Here is a 13,934-nt window from a genome sequence, read left to right as displayed (position 1 = left end):
GTTCAGACATCTGAAACGAACCCGTTATCCACGACTGCGTCCGTTGTGACCGGAACGACCGCTCTGCGCCGCGCGTACACTCCTGCAGCCACCGCAACAAGCGCAGCTGGTCGGCAGCACGGCGACCGCCTCTCCGCCGCCGTCAGCTGCTTCAGCGGTGCCTCTAAAAAAAAGAGGACGCTCTGCCACTCACTTGCGCAACAGAAAATAGACAGACGGTCTTCTATGACCACACACTTTATTTTTTATTTTTCAGGATACGCTTGCAGGGTAGTGCGTTAAAAAAAGGAAAAATGGTGCAGTACGCCGTCTTGCACGATCAGGACTTTAATACACGACTTTGCCAACAGTACTAATCTCGCCACACGGCTTTTCTACGATTATAAAAGACGATGTAATCTTAGCAGCGATATAGAAACGTAGAAATATAATTTCGTGATAAGATAGGCGTTGCGAGCGTTCAGGATTTCTAACACTAATCACCTTTTTCGGGTGATGAAAACGCGTGAAAATTCGCATCCTTTATACGGTACGCACCAGTAATACCTTGAACTTGAACACACGCATGGAATGCGCCAAAAAAGAAATCCGGGCGATGTTCGAGGACACAAATGCTAAGAAAGCACCACTGCAGTCGAAGTAAACAAACACGACGGCACGGGCGTTTCTGCTGTCTTGAGGGTGCCGCCACGAGTAGGTGGATCTTTTCTTCTAGTACGTGCTGGGTTATCATAACGACACACGACGAAAATTCACAGTCAAGGATGGAGCTTTTACGGGGAACGATGAGCTTCCACCACGCCGTCCACGTCGACGATCACCACCGACGCCATGTTTGCAGCTAGGAGGAGACCGGCACGACCGGCATGCAACGCACGCGACTCAGCTCTCCTCGACCCGTCATTGGTCTGTCGCTCCCGTCGTTCCCGAACGTAACAAAAAAGTTCAGCCCGGCTCAAATCCTTGCGTTGCGAACGAACACGAACGAAATGACCGTTTGGCGCTTCGTTGCTATGGCAACTCGTCGTTCCAACCGGTTGCATTCGTTCGTAAGCGTAGTGGTCGCTCCGAACGCAACTGTGTGAACGGGCTTTAAGACAAACCCCCGAGACTGGGGAAAAACGAAGGAAAACACAACGCACAGAGTCTCAAACACAGCTGAATTTTATTCCACGGAAGTTCTTGTTTATATAGGGTTTTTTTACTGCCCACACAAACCAAAAGCAAAGAGAGGGAAAGTGAGAACAGGATGTTCGAGTGAAATGATTCAGGTTCAACCGAACATTTCCGGCTTTGTGCCAAGTCCTTTGCGTTTGTGTAAAGAGTGCTCTCACTTTCTTTCTCTTTTCTTTTGGTTTGTGGAGGCTGTAAAAAACCCTATATAAACACGAAGTTCCGTGGAATAAAATTCAGTTGCGTTTGAGACTCTGTGCGTCGTGTTGTCCGTCGTCTTTTCCCCAGTCTCGGGGATTTGTCTTAAGTTATGTTAGTAAATGTTCGTTGCTAGTTGAAAGAACTAAGCAGTCTCTCCTTGTCATCGATGATTTTCTTTTTTTCTTTGATTCTTGTATTTCCACTAGCCCACTCTTTGTTCTTTGACTAGAGCGAAGGTTTCGCAGTATTTGCGGGATCAAATGTATCATATATCTAGGAATGGTCGTTTATGCAATTTTCAAAAGCTTTTTTTACGCCCAGGTTGAAAGAGTTAGGCGCAAAACCAGCAGAAGAATAATGGAATATTGCGGGAATTCAATGTCCCCTCATCGCTGTCACCCAGCACGCTCGCTTCCTCGCGCCAGCGTCTAGACAACGGCGTCTCGTATAAAATGACTTGCCGTTTGCCAGTCTGTTTTGCCGTCTGACCTTACAATATAGGCAAGTCGAAAATATTTCAGGTCTACCAGGCATATGTAGCGTCAGTGTGTCCTCCCGTAGTAAGCGATCACTAGTGAGAACAAACAACTCTGTCACAACTAAACGCAAGTGTCCGAACCACCTTCGGGTCTTTTAGGGAAATGACACGCAATTGCTTTTTCTCCTAGGTAATCAACCGACAAGCATCGAGAAAGATGGCGCTTAAGGCCCGGATTGAAAATGGCGTCGTCTACTCTCCCTATCCGTCGGAGCCCGTACCTCAAATGTCGCTTTTCCAGGTGGTCAGACAGTGCCTCGAGCAACACGGAAACAGAACAGCTGTGGTAAGTCCATGGTAACGTGGTAGAGCCAATTTATAAAAATAAAATACTAACTCCGGTATAAAACGAAAATTAGTTAGGAGGAAAAAATCATATTTATATCTGTGGTGTAAAGTCAGGAGAGTTTAGGAGACGCAGAGATTAGAGCAAGAACAGATGATATGAAACAGGTATGAAAACAGACTGTAAAGCCGATGGCGACACTTCTTTTCCGGCTTCGAGCTGAGGCGTTCTTCACGAAGTGGTAAAAAACCTTCTGTTATGACTCGTGAGATTAACGGTGTCGTCTGTTGTCCACCTGTGGCGGGCGGTGGAGTGCGGACAGCTGCCGAACCCCGCACTATCAATGCTCAAGATAAGGATGGAGTGGGTCTGGAGAGCTACACTGTAGTCACTTGGGTTCATTATATAAACTTTCAGAAAAAAATCATGACAAAAGAAGATCTAGCATCCTTCGTGCAGATATTATTCATTAGGGAGTTTTAGCAAGTCGTTTCCACACGAACGGTTCGCCCTCGAACGCATCGGCGACGCCACTGCGCATGCGCGTGCGAGTCGTTCGGGGCTTCGGGAGGCTCTCCTCGTTGGTTTCTCCCATTGCGGCCGCTGGAGTCGTCACCGCAACGCAGCCAGCACCGTTCACGACTGGGGTAAAAAAAAGATGGCGATCGGCTTGCCCACTTTTCTCGCCGATCCAGCCGAGCGTTAGGCTTAGGACAGCGGAAGACGATTTGATATCTTGTTAGTTTGCTTCATTGGAGAGATTGAACCAAATCATTTTGACGCCTGCTCACAACGGTAACCGATCGAGAATGCTGTAAACGGCGCACGATAGTAGTAAACTTTTGCGGCCTGCGGGCAGACTAACTGCCGTGGCGACAGCGAGGAGGCGAAATTATTTGGTTCGACCGCACACAACGTGTACGATCGTTCAAGTTCAAGATGACAGAGAAACGCCACCTATTTTTATGGTCGTTCCGATACCTTGTACTCTTTCTAGCTTCGCAGTTCTTGAAATTTCGACCGGCAAATGTTAAGTCGGCCGCCTTGTTTACATCAGTCGAACGCCGGAAACACGAGCCGCCGCGGATTTAAACGTTGCAGAATGTTTCACATGTTTATTGGAAGATGGCGCCACCGGTCAAACACAATCATCATCATCGCTTACACAGTTGCGCCAGCTTCACGATTCAAATTTTAAGTAGAATTTTACGTAAAATGTTATGTGAAATTTTAGTACGGTTTCACGGAAAGGACCAGCTGCACCGCTCGTGATCTCGGAACCGCGAGCTCAAAAAACGACTCGCTAAAAGTCCCTATTGCCTCATTTCTTTAATCGATAAACGAGCATTTCCACGTACTGCTATGCTATGTCTGTGTTCGCACCCTCCAACTTCCAGAACTAGTAACGTCAAAAATTAGGGGACTCGCAAAGCACAGGCCGTAGTATATTTTTTTTGCATACTTCCTGTAATTATTGAATTGTTTTTCACGTACCACAAAGCCTAGTCTGAAACATCTACATCCTTGCACGTTCCTGTGCGATACTTGCTTGATCGACTGCCTGGAGGTGTTTTATGCTGGGACTTCTTTATGGTGTCTATCCCAATACAAGCACTTTAATATGTAGTGATGCCTGGAACGGGAATGCAAAAATCCTATTCGTTGTGGGAAGTTTGTGCTTGGGGGTCCCTGAGGACTCCTGGCATTTGTCAGAAAAGGATTCACAGGACATCGAAAATGTTTCCTAACCAGAGATATCGATAGGCAGTGCTACAACATTCTTGGGAGCAACGTTCGGAAAACGAAAGTTTTTTATACTTCATTAGATTTTACAGCGAAATCATTTACAATTACAATACAGACGGCAGTGATGAGACATTGGAGATTAAAAGCAAGCTATGAATAAAGTGCTATGTTTTCCCTTTACGGTCAATAACCTCCTACAGACTATCCAGTCGGTTCGCATTAAAACTCTGCCGAGCAAGATCATCCCGAAACACTGCAAGCATACAGAGAGGTCACTTTTTAGAGCGTAGCTCTTAGGCGCCCGTTTCCGGCTTGAGCGGCGTCGGCGTCGGCGTCGCCGTCGGCGTAACCGAGTGGTGCATTATGGATAAATCTCCCCGCTAAATTTAGCGGAAAATTTTCCCCGCTAAATCTAACGAAAAAATTTCCCCGCTAAATCTAACGAAAAAATTTCCCCTCTAAATTTAGCGGAAAAATTTCCCCGCTAAATCTAGTGGAAAAATTTCCCCACTAAATCTAGCGGAAAAAATTTCCCCGCTAATCTTAGCGGAAAAATTTGCCCGCTAAGTCTAGCGGAAAACTTTCTCCGCTAAATCCGGCGAAAACATTTCCCTGCTAAATCTAGTGAAAAAACTTTCCCCGGTAAATTTAGCGGAAAAATTTCCCCGCTAAATCTAGCGGAAAAAATTTCCCCGCTAAATTCAGGTGAAAAATTTCCCCGTTAAATCTAGCGGAAGATTTTCTCCGCTAAATGTAGCGAAAAAATTTCCCCGCTAAATCTAGCGGAAAAAAATTTCCCCGCTAAATATAGCGGAAAAATTTCCCTGCTAAATTTTGCGGAAAAATTTCCCCGCTAAATTTAGTGGAACATTTTCCCACAAATGGGAGGCGAGCAGGAGAGGAGGAGGGGCATAACCTCCTCTCCGTACCTTCCCCTCCTCCTCCTCAAGAGCTGCGCTCTAATTCGGCGTTACGGCTTTCATTTTTTATGATCCGATTGAGCTTCCTATGAAGCGTTTCATCAGGCAAGACGTCTTCGCATGTTCGTTAAAGTTGCGCTGATGTTGAAAACGCTTGTTGCATAGATTTAAGGTGCAACCCCACCCTTGGTTAGTGTGATTCTGAACCGATGGATGGCGGTGGGACCGCCTTCCAGGCCTTTACATCAATGAGAGAAATCGCGTGTGGTGGCGCTTCGATACAGTCGGGTATTTTTCTATATCCTGAATTTGACATCCCTGGTCCTTCGCTTCTTTTTTTCTGCGCAAGATTTCTTTTGAGCGCGCACGGCTGCGCCAGTTCTTGTGCAAGGAGGCCAGTTCCCTACGCTCATAGCGCACGTCTCCAGCAGATATGGTCAGAACAAAACGCGAAAATCTTCTTCAGTCAAATGGCGAAACACATGCACAACAAAACAACCGACGCGTAGAAATATATAATATTGCCTGTGCACCGTTAGCACGCCGCGGGTATTTTAGAGGCCAATTACACATATTTCAATGTGATCAGATTTATGTGACGGGCCGGCCCTTTTGTCGTGCATCTGTTTGGCTCTTTGTGAATTTTCAGGAAAACGTGATGACGTGATAGACTTGGGTTTCCAAAATTCTAACTTGAGGAATTAAATACCTCAAAAATCAAAACAAATAAACTATTTTTAAGTGGTCAGGTGTCTCGTTTAGGTAGCTGGGTGTTTATTTTGACCAAATCCACGAGACTGAAAAAAACAAAAAAATGACACTCAGGTTTAGATCTTGAGTTTAGTAAACTTAAAGAAGGACTAGTGCGGGAGTCATAATAAAAAAATGCCAATGTTAAAAATTAACTCGCAGGAATAAATTATACAAATTTATTTTAATACGCGTTCAGTGATAAATGGTGATAAATGCAATGACTGGCTAGGCAAAGAATCTGGGTAGGTGGATAGCTTTTGCACAAAGTTTGGCCAATGTACCAGTCTTAATTTGGTGATATATGGGCGAAAGTAGTGGCGTGCAAAAATGAAAAAGTATGCAAACGGGTAGAGTTTGACGTTCTCTAAGATATAGTGTAAGCACGCACATGGTACGCTGACTAAGACTAAAAGAGCGCTACATTTTACACTACCGTTTAGCGTATCGAAAGTGAAAGGTGCATCAAAAGCTAAAGCTTACGCACATATACCGCTCACGCCGTTATGTTTGACTGTTCATAGTACTCTATTACCCTCAGATTTGGTGTGAGTTGTCTCCTGATTGCTTACAACCGAAAGAAGGAACCATTCTAACTCTCGGATGACAGAAAAACTCCACCTGATCCTCTCGGCGCCGATTATAAGTATTCCCTGCATGCCAACGGTCGCGTGCTTAGAACTAGTTTTTCCCACGTGAATTCATACAATCGCAATTGTTCCAGGCAAACAACATTGTTTACTCACACAAGCGGCCTATTGTGAAGTTTAGAATATATTGTATTGATTGTGGAACACGTGGCCAGTAGCATAGGTGTTTTGTTTTTTACACTACGCGAAATAGAATGCTCCTGGGTTACCCTGGTCTCTAGTGCACGTAGCACACAAAAGAGCACGAGTTGAATAACATTAGGACACGAAAACAGTAACGATAAACAAGTCTGTAATCACGGGGAAACTGAGGGCATTGCACATATGCAGAAGGTAAGTTTTGTTTCACTAAATACATTACCAGCAAGGTATTTGGTTTTATCGTGCGAGCGAAGCGGAACATGCAAGCGAGAGCATGCTGCCCTGAACTACTCTTCCAGTGAACTAGCGCACCGTTCAAAGCATGGACCTTGCTTTTATAGCTTTTGGTGCGCTCAAACCTTTTAGAACACAGTTATAATCAATTATATTATTTAATTTCTTTTTATTAAGTGCGCCTGTTTTTGTTTTCTCTTTTTTGTTTACGTGTTATTTTCTTAGTTATATAATATTTTTTTCAAAAGTCCGACTACTGTAGTCTGTTTCACCACAAGTAAGAGTCGCATAATAAAAAATGTAGACAAAAAAAGAAAAAAAGAACGCGAACACACATTAAAAATGCAATATAATGTGGCATTAAAAATTATTCGTTAGTTTTTTAGAGTTCAGAAGTTTCGTAGGGTGGCATTGTTGCAAGTTGTAGACTATAAAAAGTGCAGTACAACTGTTAGCTTGGGGTCTTTGACGTGCATCACGCAGTATATGTCGTGCACGATCGCACGTCGGTAGGATGCAGACGGGCGACAGAACCCAAAGTCTCTGCTAAAGCCCCTTGATAAAGGCGCTTCTATAAGTACACCCACCATTGTTGTGGAAACGCGCAAGGAAACGCGGCACGTGCCACCAGCGGGTCCTCCGCCACCATTCGCTTTCAAGGGCCACTTATTTTAGTGCTGCGTCGCCATTTGCCTCCAAGGGCCGCTCGAGACACGGGCTTCGTGCACTGGCACATTTGACGTTGCGTTACTTGAAAGACCAACGCAAACACATTGAGGGGCTTTAGTCCCAACAGGTTCTTGGAGGTAGGGGGGGGGGGGGGGGGGGTTGTGTGGATATTTAGACAGCGTGTAGTTGGTCAGCCATTTCAAAGTTGCGACGAGTCACTCACTGTAGATGATAAATTTAGTCAGTGCAGCACAACCGCTAGCCTGGGGACTTTAACGTGCACCACGCAGTAGTGATACACGACCACACGCCGGTACGATGCTCATTCAGATCGAAACGGGCAGGAGTGGGGATTGAGCCCAGGATCCCTGGGTTCTGCAGCGCGAGCTTTCGCTCCACATGCTCCGAGCTGGTGTACGTTAGCCCACGCGGCCACCGAACCCCTCCCTAGAGATTCTGCAGCGTGATCTCTACGCTTTGAGCGGAGCTCGCACTCGCGCATTTCCACGTGCTCCGATCTGCGGTGCCACAACACATTCGGCCAACGATCCCCCACCACACTTGGTTTAGCCTAGATCCACTAAATTAGCTACGCTTGGAGTATCGGCACTCTTTTCCTTGATACTGTTGAGGGCGCCGCCATCTTGGTGGTTAGTACAAACCAAACGCAACTGCCGATCGTCATGATTCAAAAGGGCGACTTCCTCAGCATTAGTTTCGGTGTTAGGAAGTTCACGTAATATTGTTTTTCATTGGCATGAACTGTTTAAACATTTGTGGAGGACGGAAAAGGGTTTCCTGTGGTTTCAGATAAAGCTTCAGATAACTGACAACCATCATTTTAAGCGGCAAGATATGTATGAGGCGTAGTTAATTTAGTAGCTCTGGTTTAGCCCGACCGCACGGCCACAGAACAAGAATGAACTTCTTGACATCGCGCTCTTGGCGCTGCTTCAGTGGCTTCATCAGCCCGTAGCATTGACTGCGCTCTGAACTAAGATAAAGCAACGCAAATATTCAGATCTTAGGGTTTTACAAGCCAAACAAAGAAAAATCAATTGCGGGTTTATTTTGACTAACTGGAGATCTTTTGACGTGCAACCGATATCTCAGGTTGGTCTCCGTCCGATTGCGGGCACCTCGGCCGATACTGAAACCCGACTAACAAGAATTTATGGGCCAGCTTGTTGGCTCAGAGACACTGAGACGTTTTAATGTTTTGTGTTTTGTTTTAATACCATTGCCACTTAAGAGGAACAGAGGTTGTTTTGTAACAAAATATAGTCGAACCATTCCGACAAGCATATTTTGATAGCGAAAATGACTTTTCAAGTGATAAAAACATTCAAATGTTTTCGCATACGTGGCGGAATGCTTTTCACGGCGCCTATTTCATTTGGATGGGGTCAGGCATATGTACGGGCGCACAGTAGAACGCGCGCTGAAGCAGCTGTGATGCACCTGCAGCCTCGCGCTTGTTGTTCTGACATCTCTGGCTCGCTCTTTGCGGGCGGGCATCCAGGCATCTGACACCCTGACATCTGCCGCTTGTTTCGTCTTTCACGTGGCGTTCCAAGCGGCACACGACCGAAAATGCACATCAATCTATTCTTGAACACGTGTCACCATCTGCATTTTATATTAAGGAACCGCAATTTGCCGTAACTGAATGGCAAATATTTGAGGTCTAATAAAATTTTAACGTGTAGTATATCAATATGGAAGTTCTTAAAGTTGTAATACCGAAGGATGCTTCGTATTTTAATGTGTCGTAATTTTGGCTAGTTGACGTGATTTTGTTTTTATAGCACCACAAAAAATACCAGTTTAAACTTTATTTTTTATTTTAAAGTATGCATAAACCGTACCGTTCGTTGCTTACTTTTTTCATTTATTATATCCAACCGAACGCTCACGTAAAATATTGTGAGTGATGGGACGTTCTAGCTCGAGAAATAATGTTTTCAATACAAGAAACTATGGTCTATTAAAAACTGAATAATTAACTAATAGTAATATCGAGACATTAAAGTATTGTTCAAACACAGTTCTTTAAATTGACATTAACTTTATAAACGTAGGATGCATAGAAATAAACTTATAGACCGTCAAGAAAGCACCAAAACGTCATGCACGGTGGGGTTGCACCTTAAGCATACTCACGGGAAGCCTGTCCTTCAAGATGCGGTACACTTTTATTCTGCCCATGGAACTCTCAACATGGATTCGTACACTAGATATTCGTCGTGCCTCCTCAGCCTCTCTAGCAGATAGTTGCTTCTTTTCGTGAGCCAATGTTGGTACGACAAAACTAACACTTCGCCTGGCCACATCATCTTTGTTAAAAAACCCTCTGCATATTCCCATCCTCAAGCTTTTCCAGGAAGCTCGGCAACTGGAGGAGCTTCTTGTTTAATGCTCGCCCTCCCCAGATCTTCGACACAAAGCTTTGGTTGGGATTACGCTCCATTTGGCGTAATCCCAAGCAAAACATTTAAAGCTGTTCGTTCCTTTGTAGTGGAAATACGTTTCAGACTTTGCACCAAACGCTAGAGGCCTTTCGATGCGGCACTCTGTGTAGTCGATGATGGCACGGCACTCTGGAAACTGCCTTCGAACAAGACTAGACAATGGCAGTCTTGTATCATCTTTTGATGTCAATATTATAAACCGCTTCAGTTGCGAGCTAAGCACAGGAATGTTGAGCTTCACGATTTTGCCGATGCTACACTCGGCCGAGGTCTACATTCTACAATGCTAGCCGTGGTTTGATCAGCACAATGAGCACGAATTATTTCAGTGTTGTGCCTTTTGGAACATAGAATCGAGCTCCCTCCACCGAGGCTACAATAAAAATTAAAAAGAAAACATGCTGGGAGGTTCGGCAGGTTTGTATAAAACTGAAATGAACAGTCTCCCAGCTGGACCGCCGAAAAAGGTACAGTTCCCGTTTCTTGTTCAATGTTGACAGGAGGCTCAAGTAGCTCTGCTAACTTTGCTTCGAGGATGCCAATATCTTTCTGCCGCCGTAAAACTTCACCTTCAAGGTTGTGCACTTTTTTCTGTACCTCTTCGAACTGCGACTCAGAAGCAGAAAAAATGTGTGAAAAGGTAAATGTAAAATGACCGCTTCTAGTAGATTTCTTGTTGCCTTTGGCAGTTTTTGGCGAAAGTATCGAAAATAGTGCTCGATATAGGAATTTTGAATAGTGCAAGCAATAAAATAGCATGAAAATTATACAGAGCCTATCATCTGTCAGTATGTTCAGTTCTACCAGCTGAGGCAGCTGGTCAAAATTTGCACATCTCAATAAAGCGGCGCTCCCTAGAAATTGTCGACGACTGGTTGTGCATGCTCGCATTTCACGGCTTACGTGATGAAGATGGTCTATGCACCTTTGTGATAAAGGAGGTGAGTTTCCTTTTCTAAACGCGATTTCAGCTTTGGATGCATGAACTACTAGGTACCAATAAAACAATTAGGATGCCATGAAGTTACCAGTTGGAATCCCGAATAATAAAATACTTCCATAGAACTGAGCTTCATTTGCGATTCGATGGTACCTTACAGCAAGTCTAGCAGTGCACGGATACCAGCAGCAGATTAGTCTGTGTTGATGAGGGCAGAGTTTGGATGAGAGCACTTTGTTGAAGAGTGCTGAGCTGCTGGAGAGGTGCTGTGCGATTTAACGAAAAAGCCATTAGCTGGTCGCGGGAGCACCATGCGTGGGAAGTACACAGTTCGATACAAATATTATGCGAATTAGATTTAAATGTGCAGAAGACTTCACGGACATCAACGAAAAATATAACTGGTTTGAGTTGAGCGAGTTGGCATACCATGTCTAAGAAAAACAGCTTGAACACTAAACATTTACACACAGACAGGACAGGACACACACAGCCCCGTGTATGTCCTGTCCTGTCTGTGTGTAAATGTTTAGTATATATTCAAGCTGTTTCTCATAGATATAAACAAAAAAATATTCCCAGAATTTTCACAGCGGTTCCTAAGTAGTTAAATGAGAAAACGTTTACTCAATGCCAGACGGTGAAACATTTTGTCGCATTTTAACGTCAATTTGCAACATGTTTATGTTTATATTTACGCGTGCGCGGCGCATTTGGGGACGCAGGCTGCTTCCACGCGGAGAAACGGAATGCAAAACCCGCTCGGGCCTGATTATTTATTTTATTTTTATTTTTACTTTCATTGTATCCTCGGTGCAGGAAATGAGACATCGTTTCTCCATAACTTGGCAAACGGAGAAAGCTAAAGCTCGCGTGAGCCAATGAGAGTGTTGGAGCGAGTCACGTGACAACGTACGGTGGTGCGTGCTGTTCCTGAAAGTTCCAGACGGTTCTCGGCTGTCATCGTCTATTCTGGTGCTGAACATATCTGAACATTCAGCGTGTATAGAAGCAGCGGAAATGCGCTCCTTCGGGGCAGTTGCTTTTTTGTCGCCTTCGCACAACTTCCGGTCTCTTTTTCTTTAAGCTTCCAGGCACAAGCTCGCCTGAATAAACGTTACCTTTCTCTTTCATATTCGTTTATCGTTTGCCATCCGTGGCAATATTTGTATATTATATAACTTCCATTCTAGCTAATGGAGGCTGTCCTAGTTGTTGAATTAGAACGCACGCTCCAATAATGCTGCAGGTAGTGTTTGTGAAGCTGCAACCGAGTTTGTTGCGGTGCCTTTTCAACGCAACACTTTCTATTTCAGTATCTATAGTTGGTGACTTGGTACACCCGACAGTCATAAAATATAAAGTGAAAAACGTGTTGCAGGTCTGGGAGGACGAACAAATCACTTTCGCTGAGCTCCTTAAGATGTTCCAGCAATACGCCGCTGGGTTCCAGAGGCACGGAGTGAAGAGAGGCGAAAAGGTCCTGGTGCATTTGGACAATTCCCTGGAGAACATGATCGCCATGTACAGCGTCGTGTTCGCAGGAGGAGTTGCTGTGTTGTCGGAGCCTATCTTGTCAAATGGTGAGCATATGTGATAGTGGCTTTTACAAACAGTGTTTTGTAGAAAACTAAACTATCTTACTTTGACGCGCGGCTAGACACTTTCTGAGTTAATGTTGGAATTTGATAGGAGGCAGAAATAGTGTAGGGGACAATGACAAGACATTATTTTTTTTTAAGATGGTTTGTTCCTTGTGTTTGTCATTGTGCCAGAAGTTTCGATCGTCATGTGCTTTTCTTCGCGCATCGAATATCCTTTACGGCTTTGAACCTTCAGTGGTGCCTTCAAAGCGAAATTACAATGGCTTGATCATTCTGACAAAGACCGCAGAGCACTCAATGTGCTGTGAATGAGCAGGGCGCAGTATATGCGTGTGTGACGTCATGAGATCACATGCCTATGACGTCACACTCTGTCATGGTGTCACGAGACGTCACAGTCACGTGACCTCATGACGTCACTTGGTAATGACTCACGCGTCGTCATGATGTCATCATGGTGATGTCATAATGACCTTATGACATCATATGATGTTATGACGTGATAGCGTCACAGATGGCCAGTTACTAGATTGCCTCAGTTGTGGAACTCTCGCGATGGTGGGTTACTCCCTCGCTCATTTCAGTTTGCCTCCCGTAAGGTCCCTATGTACTAAAAGGTAGCGCAAAACATTGTCTGAAGTGGGAAGGAGAAATTCCCCCTCTCCCATGCCCTTTTTCGTTATAAATACGTCTTTGCCCTCGTTTCAATTGGATCAGGCGCGACACGAGACCGTTACCTTCCCATGATCCCGCACAATTCGACCGTCTGCTTTGAACTGCCACCGTTTTCGTGCGAGGAACAAGCAGTGCCTCCGCTGCTTACTTCAATGTCACAAGTTTTTTTTTTTTTTCTGGTTTTTTTTTTTTGTACTACGACTTTGGCGGAAACGCAACGCCATCTTGTTGCGTTGTGGATTGTACAAACAGACTTGCAAGATGAAAGAAGTTTCTTTTTTTTTTCGTCCCGACGGAGGAAAACGATTTTTAGCAACAAAGACAATAGACAGTTTTTGTAGATCGTGTTTTTAGGAGACGTTCTGAGTAGCGGGAGCTCACGCTGCAACTTCGATGCGTTCTCTGAAGCGCGCGCCCGTTGCTGTAGCGGGTCTTTGAAAATGATGTATTAAAATCCCCTGATGGCTCCACCGGATCGGTCGGAAGTGTTTCGACAGGCTCCGAGGGACATTAGTTTATTTGATGGGAAGTTAAATACATCAGGCGCGTAAATAGCAGACGTCGCAAAATCCTCTGTGTGCATATGCACAGTTGAAGGCAGTAGTCGATGTTTATCAAATCTGTACGCAGTAAATCAAGCTGCTGTCTTGGCTAAACGATCGGTATACCGCTAAAAATTACCGAAAATTCCTGGGTTTGCACGCGCTGTGCTGTCTTTTATTTGCCCAGCTCGAGTGATGCTGAGTCTGCAAATGCACTTCGTTCAAGATATTATTCTCCATCTCATGAGCTGCACGCAGCAGAGCCAAAAGCACGGGCGCGAGCACGTGGCTTTCAGATTTGCTTTTCTTTCTCGAGCACTTGTGAAGAAAAAGCAAACCTGAAAGCCATGTACCCGCGCCAGTGCTTTTGCTTTTGCTGCACATAACTCCTGAG

General features: G+C 44.8%; 1 protein-coding gene across 1 annotated transcript in view; it reads left to right on the top strand.

Moving 5' to 3' along the window:
* Positions 1 to 2,069: 2,069 nt before the first annotated feature.
* The window catches only part of LOC115309787 (4-coumarate--CoA ligase 1), a 75,343-nt gene continuing 63,478 nt past the window's right edge, over positions 2,070 to 13,934 (top strand). The window contains exons 1-2 of the mRNA XM_040219949.2: positions 2,070 to 2,198; positions 12,101 to 12,302. Coding sequence (XP_040075883.2) covers positions 2,070 to 2,198; positions 12,101 to 12,302 — 331 coding nt within the window. The remainder of the gene's footprint in view (positions 2,199 to 12,100; positions 12,303 to 13,934) is intronic.

Source organism: Ixodes scapularis, unplaced genomic scaffold (genome assembly GCF_016920785.2).
Source record: "Ixodes scapularis isolate PalLabHiFi unplaced genomic scaffold, ASM1692078v2 PGA_scaffold2__306_contigs__length_199485367, whole genome shotgun sequence".
Classification (NCBI taxonomy): domain Eukaryota; kingdom Metazoa; phylum Arthropoda; class Arachnida; order Ixodida; family Ixodidae; genus Ixodes; species Ixodes scapularis.
The sequence above is the reverse complement of the archived record's forward strand: the minus strand, read 5'-3'. Positions and strand labels throughout refer to the sequence as shown.